Source organism: Oncorhynchus gorbuscha, linkage group LG04 (assembly GCF_021184085.1).
Source record: "Oncorhynchus gorbuscha isolate QuinsamMale2020 ecotype Even-year linkage group LG04, OgorEven_v1.0, whole genome shotgun sequence".
In the NCBI taxonomy this organism is placed as follows: Eukaryota; Metazoa; Chordata; class Actinopteri; order Salmoniformes; family Salmonidae; genus Oncorhynchus; species Oncorhynchus gorbuscha.
The window spans coordinates 11,598,490-11,616,236 of record NC_060176.1 but is presented as its reverse complement, the minus strand read 5'-3'; the positions used below and the strand labels follow the sequence as shown (position 1 = coordinate 11,616,236).

The following is a 17,747-nucleotide window of genomic DNA, read 5'->3' as shown; positions in this document are numbered from 1 at the left end:
GTGGGTAGTGATGCAATGCACTCTCTCTCCTCTCGGGTTTCAGTAGGATGGGAAGAAACTAAGCACTGGCAATAGATCTCCAGCAGGTTGTTCAATAATAATAATAATCATAATAATAATACAAGGGGTATATATGTATGATTGATTAAATTTGAATACATTGTGTTAATATACGAATTCTATCATATGTATTATTAGTAGTATTATTGTTATTATTTGGGACATTGTGATCTGCTACAACTGTAAGGTCCTGACACAGTTGTTTTACTATCATATTAAGTATATATATTGGGCCATGTTTTATGTATCATGAAGAAACATGCACATGGACCACATGCTGGATCAAAACCTATTTGTAACCCAACTTATTTCATTATACAAGCCTTTTCTGTGCACAGTTGACAAACGCACTGAGACAGGTGTGAGCTGAAATTCAATTGAACCCACCAGAGCAATGATTGGTGACTTTGTTTACAGACTACCACAATCCAGGTTTGATTGAATTGAGCCCACAGCCTTTCAATATAGTGAACGTTTCAATGTATAAAACAACATGTAGACACAATGACTAAAGGATTCCCAAGGCCTACATTAGTGCTCTCCAACCCTGTTCCTGGAGAGCTGTAGGTTTCCACTCCAACCCTAATCTAGCACACCTGATTCTAAGAATTATCTGCTTGATAAACTAAACCAGGTTAGTCACAACTGGGATTGGAGTAAAAACCAACAGCAGGGTAGCTCTCCAGGAACAAGGTTGGAGACCCCTGGGCTACATGATAACAACATCAATGTTTAAGATGAATCAAACTGTATCCCTCCTTTACTCAGGCTCAGCTGATCCAAAAACACTGCTAATGTACATCAAAGAAACGTTTTACACAACTTTGGAGAGACATTCAATCAGTACTTCAGCACTGTTATGCTATATCCACTTAGGGATAGGTTTTATCATTTACAATAAAACACAATAAGGTTATACAAATATTAATAAAATGTTATTACTTGAATAATTACATTTTTAATAGAGTAATTACATTGTTTTTACACAAGTATAAGAGCAATTTAGTGTAAAGTGTCACCAATGAAGTTTGGGGACATATTCAAATCAAATCAAATCAAATGTATGTATATAGCCCTTCGTACATCTGCTGATATCTCAAAGTGCTGTAAAGAAACCCAGCCTAAAACCCCAAACAGCAAGCAATGCAGGTGTAGAAGCACAGTGGCTAGGAAAAACTCCCTAGAAAGGCCAAAACCTAGGAAGAAACCTAGAGAGGAACCAGGCTATGTGGGGTGGCCAGTCCTCTTCTGGCTGTGCCGGGTGGAGATTATAACAGAACATGGCCAAGATGTTAAAATGTTCATAAATGACCAGCATGGTCGTATAATAATAAGGCAGAACAATTGAAACTGGAGCAGCAGCACGGCCAGGTGGACTGGGGACAGCAAGGAGTCATCATGTCAGGTAGTCCTGGGGCATGGTCCTAGGGCTCAGGTCCTCCGAGAGAGAGAAAGAAAGAGAAAATTAGAGAGAGCATATGTGGGGTGGCCAGTCCTCTTCTGGCTGTGCCGGGTGGAGATTATAACAGAACATGGCCAAGATGTTCAAATGCTCATAAATGACCAGCATGGTCGAATAATAATAAGGCAGAACAGTTGAAACTGGAGCAGCAGCACGGCCAGGTGGACTGGGAACAGCAAGGAGTTATCATGTCAGGTAGTCCTGAGGCATGGTCCTAGGGCTCAGGTCCTCCGAGAGAGAGAAAGAAAGAGAGAAGGAGAGAATTAGAGAATGCACACTTAGATTCACACAGGACACCAAATAGGACAGGAGAAGTACTCCAGATATAACAAACTGACCCTAGCTCTCCGACACATAAACTACTGCAGCATAAATACTGGAGGCTGAGACAGGAGGGGTCAGGAGACACTGTGGCCCCATCCGAGGACACCCCCGGACAGGGCCAAACAGGAAGGATATAACCCCACCCACTTTGCCAAAGCACAGCCCCCACACCACTAGAGGGATATCTTCAAACACCAACTTACCATCCTGAGACGAGGCTGAGTATAGCCCACAAAGATCTCCGCCATGGCACAACCCAAGGGGGGGGGGGGCGCCAACGCAGACAAGATGACCACATCAGTGAATCAACCCACTCAGGTGACGCACCCCTTCCAGGGACGGCATGAGAGAGCTCCAGTAAAGCCAGTGACTCAGCCCCTGTAATAGGGTTAGAGGCAGAGAATCCCAGTGGAAAGAGGGGAACCGGCCAGGCAGAGACAGCAAGGGTGGTTCGTTGCTCCAGAGCCTTTCCGTTCACCCTCCCACTCCTGGGCCAGACTACACTCAATCATATGACCCACTGAAGAGATGAGTCTTCAGTAAAGACTTAAAGGTTGAGACCGAGTTTGCGTCTCTGACATGGGTAGGCAGACCGTTCCATAAAAATGGAGCTCTATAGGAGAAAGCCCTGCCTCCAGCTGTTTGTTTAGAAATTCTAGGGACAATTAGGAGGCCTGCGTCTTGTGACCATAGCGTACATGTAGGTATGTATGGCAGGACCAAATCAGAGAGATAGGTAGGAGCAAGCCCATGTAATGCTTTGTAGGTTAGCAGTAAAACCTTGAAATCAGCCCTCGCTTTGACAGGAAGCCAGTGTAGAGAGGCTAGCACTGGAGTAATATGATCAAATGTTTTGGTTCTAGTCAGGATTCTTGCAGCCGTATTTAGCACCAACTGAAGTTTATTTAGTGCTTTATCCGGGTAGCCGGAAAGTAGAGCATTGCAGTAGTCTAACCTAGAAGTGACAAGCATGGATACATTTTTCTGCATCATTTTTGGACAGAAAGTTTCTGATTTTTGCAATGTTACGTAGATGGGAAAAAGCTGTCCTTGAAATGGTCTTGATATGTTCTTCAAAAGAGAGATCAGGGTCCAGAGGAACGTCGAGGTCCTTCACAGTTTTATTTGAGACGACTGTCCAACCATTAAGATTAATTGTCAGATTCAACAGAAGATCTCTTTGTTTCTTGGGACCTAGAACAAGCATCTCTGTTTTGTCCGAGTTTAAAAGTAGAAAGTTTTCAGCCATCCACTTCCTTATGTCTGAAACACAGGCTTCTAGCAAGGGCAATTTTGGGGCTTCACCATGTTTCATTGAAATGTACAGCTGTGTGTCATCCGCATAGCAGTGAAAGTTAACATTATGTTTTCGAATAACATCCCCAAGAGGTAAAATATATAGTGAAAACAATAGTGGTCCTAAAACGGAACCTTGAGGAACACCGAAATTTACAGTTGATTTGTCAGAGGACAAACCATTCACAGAGACAAACTGATATCTTTCCAACAGATAAGATCTAAACCAGGCCAGAACTTGTCCGTGTAGACCAATTTGGATATTCCTATTCAAAATTGTGCATATGGGTCTCAATTGTTCATCTGAGGTATAAAGGGAGGTAAAGACAGCAATAGAAATCGGCACTTTGTTCAATAATGCTAATAGTGCAACAATAGATGTCCTTGAAAGACTTTACATGCATTGCTCATGCATTCATTTTCTCTGGGTATACTATGTGCAATACGTGATCCCTTTACATACAACAAGATATCTAACATTTACATTGAACAAATGATACATAAACCTTGTTCGAAATGTGCCAGACTTGAGTTTGGAGGTCTGCTGATCTTGAACTGGACTTGTCTTTCCTAGGACCTAGAGGGATCAAGATCTATCTATCTCCTGTTAGATATGTTGTGCAATGTTTCGATAGATGATCAGAGAGGCAATTTATGTTCGAGGTCAACGGTGTTAAGTTCATGGATTTTCTTGCTTTGCAGTATAGGTTGTCATTCATGTCTTGTTTATACCTGGCACTAACCTTTGTCCTGGTCTTGTCCGCATTCTACACATGGAATTAAAATGTCATATCTGTCCACTGTGTCTGCATTGTGACTAGATGTCTTGGTCCCTTCCCAAATGTAACTTATTTGACAGAATTTCTTTCAAAATAGTGTTTGTTTATTTTAAGACACAAATACATGCCATAAGTAGTAAATGGTGCCACATGTCAATGATTTTAGAAGGTCTGAAACTGATGATTTAAAAATGGTTTCACTGTCCAGATCCATCAACATTTGTAAGATATCCAGATACTATGGGAGAATCTCAAATGCATCCTCTCTACTCGCCTCTTCCTAAAAACCCATTGGAGGATGTCAGAGGGGAGGGACCTCTGGCTTTCTCATCCAATGGGTTTTAAGAAGGCAAGGCGAAAGCATGTGAGGAGTATTCAATTGAGATTCTCCCAATGTTTGCCTGACTACCTCCGGAGGTGGTCAGGAAGATCTGATCACAACCAGATCACAGTGCGTCTTGTAATCGTCTACACCTGTCTGAAGATGTGGGCACAATCGGAATGTGGACAGGATCAGGATAAATGGTGCATGTTAGAACCAGGTATGAACAGAGCTTCAGTGTCTTAACTCACAGGAAGGCTCCCACAGACAGTAGGCTTCTCACAGGACTAAGGAAGGTAATCTGCAGGGGAGTCGTTATGGCAACGGGCTCTTATCAAGAGTGAACAAACAATCAATACCCCCCTCCTCTGGCTCCCATTACATTTTAAGCCCGGACTCTTTGCTGCAGAACATGTGCTTACAGAAAATGTCTATGTTTAGTGTGGAATTTTGTTTTGATTACATAACATATCGATGCATAATCTCCATATCGCCAAAGCTTTCACTTACCATAACTTGTGAGCATGCAAATACCAAGGGTGAATACAGTGCCATTAGAAAGTATTCACACCCTTTGACGTTTTCCACATTTTGTTGTGTTACAGACTGAATTAAACACTTATTAAATTGAGGTTTTGTGTCACTGATGTACATACAATACCCCATAATGTGAAAGTGCAATAAAACATTAAAAAAAAACATTTACAAATGATTTAAAAATGAAAATCTGAAATGTCTTGGGTCAATAACTATTCAACCATTTTATGGCAAGCCTAAATAAGTTCAGGAGTAAACATGTGCTTAACAAGTCAAATAAACTGCATGGACTCTGCGCAATAATAGGGTGGGCGGGGTGCAGACATTACATATCCCTTTGAGCATGATGCAGTTATTAACACTTATAATGGTGTATCATTACATCCAGTCAGTACAAAGATACAGGCACCCTTCCCAACTCAGTTGCCGAAGAGGAAGGAAACCATTCAGGGATTTCACCATGGGGCTAATGGTGATTTTTTAAAAGTTTAATGACTGTGACAGGAGTTAATGGAGGAGGATGGATCAACAACATTGTACTTTAGTTACAACACAAATCATATTTTCCATAACAATTAAGCTCCAATTAAGCTCCAATTATAATTAAAGGAGTTCCAAATATCTGTCTGAGTGTCTCAGCAAAATTAGCATTGTATACAATTAAAAAAATACACCATATTTTTGTTTGAATATACATCAATGTAACAGATTAACCCTACACAAAAAGCGAATGTGTGTGTGTGATGAAAATCGTAACAGAATTTGACAAAAACATTGCACCATGTTACTTTCTGAAATACTTCAATAAATACTAGGCAGTACAAGCAGATACAGAAACCAATAAGATACAATAAATATAAATTAGCCTGAAAGAGGAAAACAAATAAAAAGCAACACATGAGCATACAATTTGAAGAATGTAAGGAAATGTGTACACATTTTAGTATGGTAAAGCCATGTGAGATTAAGTTTATACAGTATGCATGAGCTGCTCATATGTGTCTGATAAGACCTGTTTGAGTATGTGCATACATGGAATAAAACAGAATGAGACAGTGTCTGCCCATTATGGTCTGATGCTCTCAGATTGTCCAGTCACTTCCATGAAAGCTTCAACAAGCTTTCTTTGGCTCTCCTGCCATTTCAGAATGTCTGTCTCTGGGTTTAGCACATTAGTGTCCACACAGACAGTAGTCAGAGATCAGCAGACAAGGTGAACACAGTTGGTCTAGAGTCCTGATAGAAAAGCAAGTATTATGATTCAAGGTGCCGTTCTGATTGCCAGATCGCTTCCATGTTGATGATAGGATGTTTTGGCACTAGGTGGAGTATTAAAAATAGTTCCATGAAGAAAAAATAAAAAGGCAATGGAATCAAATCTGAGGACTTAAAACTGTATAGAAAGGGGGATTGTTTCCCAGTCCAGTGAATGTTGCGGTGATGGTTTCAATTATATTTTGGTAATGCAGGCTTGTCTTTTGAGCTCAATCCACTACGGCAGACAAGACGGCCATGACGGCAATGCCACAGCACAGGAGCAGGATCTGCAACAGGGAGTGTCTGGAAAAAATGATTCTTATTATTTTTTGCTTCAGTGTCTGCCCATTCATTTTCATATTAGTGTAACACTTTTTCCCCCTCTGCATATTTAGTCTCTTAGTGGGTATTTGCATGGTGGTCAGTGGCTGTCCAGACTGACCAGTGTACATACCCGAGGCTAGTCTCCTCCAGAAGGTCAGGCACCACGTTGACCAGGGCAATGTACAGGAAGCCTCCCGAGGAGAATGGTAAGATCCACGCTGTTGCATTTTCTACACAGGATAAAGTGGAATGAATGAGACATTTCGTTTGGCTTCATAATTAAAAAAACGTTTCATGCTGCTTGGAGGCTAAAGCACTGAAGGCTATGTGGTTCCTTGATAGCCTATACCAAGGGTGTGGACAGTTCGACATGGGCAGGAGCTCACCGGAGCAGAGTACCAGCACTTACTGGTCTACTGCTTTAGCTCTATAGAATATTAAATCAGAAGTATTGTGAATCTCTTGCACCTAGATATAAAACAGTACCGGCACCCAAAATAAGTACTGTTCCTTATTTCAGTCCAAGTCGAGCACTTGGTGTAGAGCTATAGTTTCAGTGCTCTACTACTGTTTTGTATATGGAGGATACTAGGTGGCTCACCTGTCCCTCTGGGAGACTGGGCACACAGGGCGAAACAGGCCCCCAGCACCCCTCCCAGGGCTGTGGATAGCTGCATGCGGGCGGCACTCCAGCGGTCAAACCCTGCACGCAGCAGGATGGCAAAGTCACCCACCTAGAGATGAGCAAACATGTAGTAAGCAATGTGTCACAGATTCACATATAAGCAATGTGTCACAGAGCCCATTTATGTAAGAAAAAAAATATGGGGATATCAACTAGAACTTATTCAATTCATGACTCAAAAAAAAAAAAGCTAATTTTGACAGTTTTCAATGGCATGATGTATGTTAAAATATATATTTTTTAAAAATAGGTCACACATCCCCTAAAAATAGCGAGTTTGAACTTACCTCATGGGGGATTTCATGGAGCAGGATGGCAAAGGTGGTGAGACACCCAACCTGTCAGGAAACACACATAACAGGTCTAAAAAATATATACTGTAAAAGACATGTTTCCGATTCTAAACTACTCAAACACTGGTAACGCCTCTCCTGTACTACATTACAGTGTGATACATGAATGTTTGTTTCATGGATCCAACTGAGCTTCTACTTTTATAAACACCATCACGCCTGCATATAGAAATATGAGTGCAGATAGAAACCAAAATAAGTGGGATGCCCATGTGTGTGAGCGATGTAGAGAAATCTAGCTAGTTTACTTCCTCTCTGGCAAACTCTCCCTTTGGCTCATGCTGTTAGACTTATGCCTCTCCAGCTGGACTTTCTCCCCCACAATCGTGGGTAATGTAATAATTTTTATATATCAGAAAATAGCGAGGTATGGTGTCCAATGTTCTGACTCAATGTTCTGTACTGTAATAATGACAATACCGTAATTAGTATTAAAAGCATAGAATTGTGTTGTTGAAACTAGTCTCTTAAGCAGGGGTGCAGTATCATGCCCATAGTGGACTGAGCTGAGAATAGTGAATGTTATGGCTAAGTGCAAGCTGATACAGATATCTACAAGTCTGCCAAGAGGTTTAGGTCCTATGCCAATCATGGTCACGAGATTGGCATGAGCCTCTCAAATGCCAAAATAGCCACCTTCCATAACATACTGTACGTAGTCTGTACTAAGTCGGCTCTATGTTGAAGTATTGTATGCATTTTTTATGACAAAGTTGCATTTTGTTGAAATGTTTGCATTGAAATTAGTAAGTGCTATTAGGTTTAAAACCCACACTTGGTGACTATTTAATATAGAGCACCTGGACAGACTGTTCTGCAGACTAACTCACCTTCCTGCTGACCAGGAAGCTCCCTGCCACAGCCAGGCCGTGGGTGAAGTTGTCAATGCAGTTGGCCAGCAGGTTCAGGTACCCACTCGTCTGCCAGATAGACACAGAACACACAGACACACAGAACACAGAACCAAGTCTGTACAGGTTAACATTCAAAGGATCCCACAGCTGACTCACGCTGAAGTCATATACATTAAGCTAAAGGGGTTACTTCGTACAGAGGATTTCATTTTGGTGGCTCTTAAGCAATGGAGACTTCCAGATTCTTCTCCCTTTTGTCATTTACAAATGGCTTGTTAAAATGAACAATATCCCGTCAGACAAACTTTACCCAACTTACCTTTATTTTTTTTGGCACTTGCTGCAAGCTGCTTTTTGTCTTGCAGGACGAGCTCCACATATCAGAATGGTGCCCATTGATGTGGGACAACGCCTCACTACTGGAGTCTGAGCTATGGGAGGTCTGAGGAGAAGGGCCAACAAAAAAACAAACATGTATTAGCCCAATCAGCAGGAAATTCCATAGCATGCAAAGGTTTACATAGTACACTACACATACACATTCCATTGAATCAACCCACAGTACTGCGTTTCTTTTATGTCACCCATAGCTTCTCTCCTCCAACCACTAACTGCACAGTACATCCTAAAATTCCTGTCACAGTCATCACATCTTCCACTGAATTTGCGTGCTTTGAACAAAAAAACAAACTCATTCTACCTCAGGGCTGACTTCCCTGTTCCTTCCTCATTTACAGTACGGCGGCATTTAATAGTCAAATTAAATGAGGGAAATATCCTGCTGTATTCTAAATGTGGCTGGGAAATATTTTCCATTTTTGTAACCGAACCACAAGCAAGAAGTCAAACTATAAATATCAATCTGTCTCCTAATGTGTGAGTGGGCTGGTTAATTAATCGGAGAGAGAGAGTTTGACACCAGGTGAGATCGTGATTCATGACCCATGTCTCTGAATTGAATAGTAGCGGCATCTTGATAGACATCGAAACATGCTTGATAAGACTCCATTTGTGGAATTAGCACTGATCTACCCTGAGTTTTACTATCCACCCCTGAACACACTCCTCTGGCCTCTCTGAAGGGGAGGAAGCAGCTGCTACATCTACATCTCTATAAATAGCTACAATGAATGAGCCCAGACATGGATGCCAATCTTCCTCCTCCTGAGCAAAAGAGAAGGAAGAGGAAAGTGGTACACACCTTTTGCGAGATGTATGGGGCACAAGGATAAGAAACAGAAATACCTGAAATTAAACTAAGAATTCTCTTGTATAACAGAACATTTTAGCATATGGGATCACAAATGCAGTATGATTAAAAGTGCTGGTTTTCATCCTTACCTTTCCATCAGCAACTTAGAGTTGACTATATCAGTGAAATAAAATGTATTAAAGGAAGCCTACAGACATTAAGGCCTTCAAAAGACTGCAGTTGTGTACCTCTGTTTTACATACTCCACAAGCAGCTCTCCCATATCTACAGAGCAGAGAACATCTCAACTCAACTAAATCCACACTGTCAGACAGGGAAAATGCACCACCCAAAACCACTCCATACCCCTATATGCCAAAACATCAAAAGAATGCCGAAGCTAATACTCTGCACTAATACCCTCTCCAAATCCCATATGAAAAAGGGTCTCACTGGTATTAGAGAAATGGAGGGGAGAGAGAGAGAGAATACAGCTTTGATCCCAAGCGTGTCTAGCAGATAGACACTCAGGGCTATGGCACAATGGGTCCCTGCATCAGTAACCACATTTCCATCCAGATTAAAGTTATACCGTATACAAAAAATAATAATAATGACAGCTGGGATGGAAACATGAAGTGTCGGTACAATTTCATTATTGCTTGTTCGACAAGGTGGGGATCTTTGTGTCGGTAAAATGAATTACTCAAATTGCGGTGGAAACAATTTCTTGAGTAATTGTTGATAGAATCACCATAATGTCGAGGTAAATTTGAAGTCACGCAATGCTATGTTGAATGGTCCTCCTACTACAATTAGAAAAAGCTTGCCCAGTTTATTAGGCTTCGGATGAAAGAAGTTATGATGAACTTCACAGGGTGGTGCACAGTCATGAGGCTAATGCTTGATGATTGGGAGTCCCATAGGGCGGTGCACAATTGGCCCAGCGTCGTCCGGGTTTGGCCGTCACTGTAAATAAGCATTTGTTCTTAACTGACATTCCATTCCTAGTTAAAGTTGTTTTTTTAGTCGGTACATGAAACTTTAGCACCAAAGTGGTTTCTATGTACACTGCATCACAGCCTTTTATCCACAACACAACCGTTTGACAGAAACAAACCTCTGGAGGGAAAATGTGAAAAATAAACTATTTTAAATGCATATTTTATAATATTCACATGAACATCTGTCACAAATTGGATGGAAACTTAGCTTATGACATTTGTTTGACTCACTTATTTTCCATTTGGACTCCAACTCCACTTATAAAGTTATAAACAAGACCATTCTGGGAGATTCCCATTCAGCCAGAATGTGTCATTACAGCACTGTTTATTCATTACCTTAAGATTGTTGAAGTTAAAATGCTAATGATTCATCACTGAAGAATAGAACAAAAACTGATTGTGGTTTATTCAGCCACAACATTATCAAACAAGATGATCTAATGTGCCTTGTTTAAGTTTAGATCAGAGTTATCCACTGAAGACCAGCTCAGAGCAAACAGAAAGCCCTAGATGGAGCCAACTGATCCACTAGCCACCCCACCGCATGGAAGAGCAGTGCCACTTTGGTACCAGTGAAGGGATTAAAGAGCATTGGTGCACTGGACACACCTAAACAAATATATGAGGGTTTCAGCAAAGAAGATGAGGTGTGTAATTACATGCCTGACATTCACCTTCTTTGGAAAGACATGCCCACTATCTTTAAATAATTTTGGGCTATTAAATAGTTGACTTCACTCTGTTGCGCTTCATTTCATGTAGACAACATGGATAATAAAACAGCATTTAACTACTCACAGGGACATGCTGGCTGTTACCAATGGAGTCCTCCTGGCTGTTATCATCTGGGAACATATTCTCCAGGAGAAGGAAGGACAGCATGCCCATGATAACCCATAGGCCCTGGGTCCTGTAGTGGAGCTGGCTCTCATCTGAACACAGGGAGGATGGAAGAGACATAAAAATGGAGCCTCTCTCACACTAACAGGGATGACAAACTAATTGGAAAACTCTCTAGGATTGCATTGTGACCCCCTTCCACATGGATCAGTGGAATGCAGGCATGGCTTAGGTTTGCTCATCATCACCACTGAGGATATCACAAGTCAGCAAAGCATTTTAAAGTGTATTTCTACATGACAACCAGAGGACCTCAAGTTAGGGAAACCTAATTCTGGGCCACATCAAGTTGCCAAACGTTGTAGATAGAAATACCATGAATAGAGCTGACATGATTCCTTACTATTTACATCAGTGTTTCTCAACTCCAGTACCCCCAACAGTAGACATTTTTGTTGTAGCCCCAGACAAGAACACCATATTCATATCGTCGAGGGTTTGATTATTAGTTAACAAGTTAAATCAGGTGTACTTTTCCAGAGTTACAATAAATAATATATGGTTGGGGTACTGGAGTTTGGAAACCGTGCTCTAGATGACAGAGACATGTCTGTTTACATATCATTACACAGGTGCACCTTGTGTTGGGACAATAAAAGGTCACTAAAATCAGTTGTCATAACAGTGCCACAGTCCAAGTTCAGGGAGTGTGCAATTGACATGTTGACAGCAGGAAAGTCCACCAGAGCTGTTGCCAGAGAATTTAATAATTTCACTACCATAAGCCAACACTCCAACATCATTTTAGAGAATGTGGCTGTATGTCCAAATGATCGCAACTGCAGAATACGTGTAAGCACAGCAGCACAGGACCTCCACATCCGGCTTCTTCACCTGCGGGATCGTCTGAGACTAGCCACCGGATGAAACTGTAGTTTTGCACAATTGTAGAATTTCTGCACAATCCATCTCAGGGAAGCTCATCTGCATGCTCGTTGTCCTCACAAAAGGTCTTGACCCGAGTGCAGCTTTCAGTCGTAACAGACTTCAATGGGAAAATGCTCACCTTCAGTGCCCCATGGTGGCGGTGGGGTTATGGTATGGGCAGCAATAAGCTACGGACAACTAACCCAATTACATTTTATCGATGGCAATTTAAATGTACAGAGATACCGTGATGAGATCCTGAGGCCCATTATCGTGCCATTCATCAGGTGCCATCACCTCATGTTTCAGCATAAAAAGGCACAGCCACATGTTGCAAGGACCTGTACACAATCCCTGGAAGCTGAACATGTCCCAATTCTTCCATGGCCTGCATACCCACCAGACATGTCACCCTTTAAGCATGTTTGGGATGCTCTGGATCAATGTTTACAACAGGGTGTTCCAGTTCCTGCCAATATCCAGCAACTTAGCACAGCCATTGAAGAGGAGTGGGACAACATTTCACAGGCCACAATCAACAGCCTGATCAAGTCTATGCGGAGGAGATGTGTCGCACTGCAATCGGTAAATGGTTAGCATCACACCAGATAGTAACTGGTTCTGACTCATTCCCTCAAACTTTTTTTTAAAGATAGATGTGACCAATAACTGCATATCTGTATTCCTAGTCATGTGAAATCTATAGATTATTATCATTTTAAATCAACTGTAACTCAGTAAAGTCTTTGAAAGTGTTGCATTTATATTTTAGTTTAGTTTATATGTTTGCACTAAAACTGCTTTGAAGAGTCATTGTAAAATGCTATATTTGACTATTTTTTTTAAATTGACGAGAATATCTGCACTTCCAACCTTCACTGTTTCAAAAAAATAAATGTGGTACCCTGGGAATGTTAGCTGTCATTCCCTGTCTGGCACTGTCAGCTTGAAAAGTGTCGAAATCAACTGTTTTCGCAAACAGCCTATCTTCACAATATTGCTGACATGTCAGAAAAGTGATATGCAAGCCTATGTACACACAGGAATTCCACTGGTCTGTGTGAAGGGTCAGAAAAGGTATACTGGTGGGGGGAAATAAGCACAGGCAATTTGAATGGGGATGTCTCCAGGAGGGATAAGGATGGGGATAGAAAGGGTGCCTGAGAGAAAGTTGACCCACCTGGGCTGCAGGAGTGGGAATGTGCCCAAGCCTCCGGGAGCAGGTGGAGGAAAACGTCACCCAAGAGACCACCAATGGCAAAGCTCAGAAGCTGCTTTAGCTTCCGACAGCCAGCTGGAAACACAGAGTGTAACAAGAGATGATAATTATGAAAAGTTTAGTTGAGGTAGGATGTATCATCTATGACATACAAAGTGCTGGTTCTTCCCTGTTTGAGCTAAAACATTTACAGGCTTCATTTAAAATAAACCTACGGAATAAGTGATTTTCTACTTTAGCTTTCAAATTAAGAGCCATTACATGTGTGTCCATTTAAACATTTTCATCTCTGCATGAAGTATGACGTAATAATGACTATGACTGAATTAAAGAAATAGGCCTACTGGGTAATTTCTATAGAAAAAATAGATCCAATATATTCAAACTTTTGAACGAACAGCTTCAGAGAATGCAATTGCCATTGCAATGATATTACAAGATGGCATTAGTGATTTGACTTATCTATCCTTACCAATACTAATAACCTTTCAGTGTTAATTGTGTTTTCTGAGATGTGTTGAAATGCAATACAGAGGCCTGGTTTTTCTTCTTTGAGAGTTTAGAATACAGCATGGCAATGAGGACACACCCAATTCAGCACCATTTCCATATTTGTCCATCTAGGCTTATGTCAGTGATAGCAGAGAAAGTAATTCTGTAGGTAACAAAAAAAAAATACTGATTTAACACAAACTTGTCCTAAGCCAAAAGCATAATCCAACAGTGCAAATGAATCAGTGAGATTTGACCATCATTTAACCGTTTTTAACACTATATGCACATAAATAGTACCAGTATCTCACATGGTTAAATACTCAAGGCAACAAGAAAGAAAAAATAAATCAGCAACACAGCTTTGGAGGTAGTGACTGTGGCCTCGATATAGGCTGAGTTTTAAAGGGTGTGGTCATGCAGAGTTCAAAACCACATGGTTCATCTCATTAGCAGCAGTTTCCTCACCAGGGAAAATAGAGGGGCTATTGCTCTACATTTAAATGGCTCTTTAGAAAAAACGATGCAGAACTATTTAAATATATTTTATTTTATGATAAATTTATGTCCAGCTCACAAGGGCCCCTTGATAATGTGAGGCATTTGCCTCTTCTGCCTAATGGTAAGTCACCCTGAGGTAGCCTACAGTGACTTTAATTACGCGTGTGGTGATCGAGGCCTATCCAGTGTGGCTCATTTTCAGAAGAAAGAGAAGGCCTACATTAGTCTGGCTAACAGCAAGGCTCACATATCAGTTTAGGTCACAACTTACCCACTGTCTTGAGGGCCTCTCCTGCCTCAATAGGAATAACAAGAAGGGGGAAAATTCCAGTCAGGCCTACAGCAACAGACCCAACCAGAGAGCAGAGCCAGACATCGGCATGTTCACTTGCAAAGAAGTCGGCTAAGGCCCGGAAGCCTAGGAGCTCATCTGGAAGCCCTGGGCCTGATCCAGCAGCTGTGGCTGTGGCATGAGCCATGGCTGCCTGGGACATCTTACCACTGGATACCCCTCTGGATGAGACGACCAGCAGGGCAACACCAGTGAACAGTGCAGCCAACGCCCAGCTGGGCCTACCACCTCCTGATTTCATCCGTCCCTCGTTCCAGAGAGCACCTGCAACCAACAAGGACAATGTTGCAAGATGGAGAAGTCATCATAGAATGTAGATAAGAATGCATGTTGTCTTAACTCAACATAGATGCTTTCTCAAACAAATTGTATGCACATTAACTGCCAAGCAGTTTGTATAGACATTTAAATGGGTGACGATAGATTCAAAATGGACAGGACAAAATGCATCCCTTGGTAGGGTAGTCATTCCACAAAAACAGATGGAAAAGGTGCTCCACGAGCAACTGCTTAGGTCTGCTAATATCTAAGAAAACGTGTCTAAGGGGCCCACAGCATTTTGACTTGAACTAAACCAAATATCTAAAAATATTATTATATTAACTTTATATGGTTGTGTGTGATACCCTGTCTACACGCCAGCGTCGCATTTTGAATGTGTCCATCAGAACGCTGTTCACCGTTGATGAAACTCACATTTAAGGGAGAAAGACAACACTAAAAAGTTGGAAGCTGTTGTGGAGACTTCGCAAACATGGCATGTAGGAACAAGTTAAATGCATGTTTACTTCAACGATAGATATAGGATGCTGATATCTTGTTGTATGATGTTCGCGCAGTAAAAGTTCTGACATAGCACAAGCAAATGTTGCACAAGTTCCGGAAAGGCCCAAACATTTTAACATTGATGAATTGTAACAATTTGTAGGCCAGCTAACATTAGTTAATGTACTCACTGTAGCAACTGCTGTATCTGCAGCGTTAGATATGTATGTATTTAGCTAGTTAGGTGAATTTTGTCTTTACTTTGCCAAAAAAACAGTAGCCTACCAGTTATATTTAATTCGCCCTGCTACTTGGAAAGTTCTGGCTGTCTACAAACAAACTCTATAACAAGCTTAACTAGTCAAGCCTAGCATTTCAAGCCTTGAAAGTTGAAGTCAACTAGTTTGGATTGCTATAATCACGCAGTCATATTAGAAGAAAAACTACATAAGTAATGTGACATAAGAAAAAAACAATATATTTTACCCTGTTGTGATTCCTGAAGTTCTTGCACCAGTGTGTCCCTGCCATCCAGCTCCGTGAGACAGGCTAGATAGAGCCGTTGTTCCACTCTCCAGCTGATGCTGCAGATAACTACTTGTTTGCTACAGCCAACATTCCTGCCACGGCTTCCACTTTTCCAGAGGAGCCACGTCACCGGAAGTGTATTTTTATTCCTGACAGCATGGCCCGGATTTGGATGAGAGGGAGGGATGAAATGTAGTTTAGGTTTATGGGGTCTATTCATCAGGGAAACCGTTTAAACGGGACGGACCTACCCAATAGAAACTCACTTTTGCCGTTTAGAGTAAACGGTTGCTGTTGCCAAACGTTTTGCAACAGACGAAACGTTACTTTTTTGTAATTGAGCTAGGCAAGTCAGAGGAAGAACGACAGATTTTTACCTTGTCAGCTCGGGGATTCGATCCGGCAACCTTTCAGTTACTGGCATAACGCGCTAACCACCCCAGATTTGGCATTTGCCTGCAATGCTTCTGTTTCATTTGTGAAAAGTTCACGATAGTAGAAGTACAATTAATGACTGAAAAAAAATCTAAAAGTACAAGTACTCATTTACAGTAACGAGAGTATATTTGTAATTAGTTACTTTACACCTCTGCCTTAAGTAGTAGCCTATAAGGTAATCTCAAAATATTGTATTTATTTATTTAACTAGGCAGTTAAGAACAAATTATTATTTATAATGACAGCCTACCCCGGGCCAAACTCGGACGATGTTGGACACCACCCTATGGGACTATCACTATCACTCCCTATCACTAAGTGATGGTTGTATGGGGACTTTGTTTATGGCTCTATCACTTCCTATGTGTCAAAGGAACTGAACCGAAAAGGAATGAAAGCATAAACAAAAGATATACAAAATATAGTTCTCACACAAAATCATCTAATTGGACTGTATTCTATATACGTCCAATGTTCTGGCAAAATGACTATCATGGAATTTTCTCTAATGCCATATCTAGGGTTTTCCTACTTGGTGTGTTGCTTAGGCACTATCCTAAGTTGATAACTATATGATAAGTTTACAGCTGTAAGGCACTAGTTTTGGGCAGTCTACAGGGATGACCTATGGACTTCTGGGAAGAAAACTGGTGAGTGCTGTAGAGTCAAAGGCCTAAAAGTAAATGTTCAACTTTAGTAAGGCTGGCATTTTGCTTGGTCCCTTAAGTGGTCCTAGCACAAATCCTAATTGGATGTTCCGTTATGCATGTGCGTTTATGCTTACACAAGCACGTATGTCAAGGGAAGAAAACCAAGTATCCTGGCAGATTACAACTTGTTCAGAATGCAAACGGAAAGGTCGGACCCTATGTACGAGTTGTCAGCGGTTGCGTTGTTATGAGAATGTCTGTAACCTTTCAACCAAATCTCCTGGTGTTTGTGCTTCAAAACTCTCAGTGGCTGTAGAGGCATGTCAGTCACCACCGCGTCCGCGTGTGGCAACCTCTTCAGTACCTGCGAACTGAGACGAGGATATCAGTCTGTGATGTCGCAAAGTGTTTCACCAGTGGGAGTCATCGGGTCAGTTGCTGGACTGACAACATTAGTGTCATTGTAAGGAATGACAATCCCTAAAAAACGGAAAGGGTATCATCGGAAGCAGAGTATACTCTGCGCATCAATGTTTTTCTTGTTGATATGGCCGCAGTGCTTGCGGAAGTGTCCGAAGGGCAA

At 41.4% G+C, this 17,747-nt stretch overlaps 1 protein-coding gene across 1 annotated transcript; it reads right to left on the bottom strand.

The window, feature by feature from the left end:
* Positions 1 to 5,336: 5,336 nt before the first annotated feature.
* Positions 5,337 to 16,227, bottom strand: LOC124033659 (zinc transporter ZIP13-like). Its single transcript, XM_046345813.1, has 10 exons — positions 16,035 to 16,227; positions 14,703 to 15,047; positions 13,400 to 13,513; positions 11,251 to 11,384; positions 8,573 to 8,695; positions 8,230 to 8,319; positions 7,334 to 7,384; positions 6,963 to 7,095; positions 6,492 to 6,591; positions 5,337 to 6,340 (listed from the first exon to the last, which is right to left on the bottom strand). Exons 2-10 carry the CDS (start codon positions 15,022 to 15,024, stop codon positions 6,265 to 6,267), a joined length of 1,143 nt encoding a protein of 380 aa, XP_046201769.1. The 5' UTR covers positions 15,025 to 15,047; positions 16,035 to 16,227; the 3' UTR covers positions 5,337 to 6,264.
* Between the last annotated feature and the right edge of the window lie 1,520 nt (positions 16,228 to 17,747).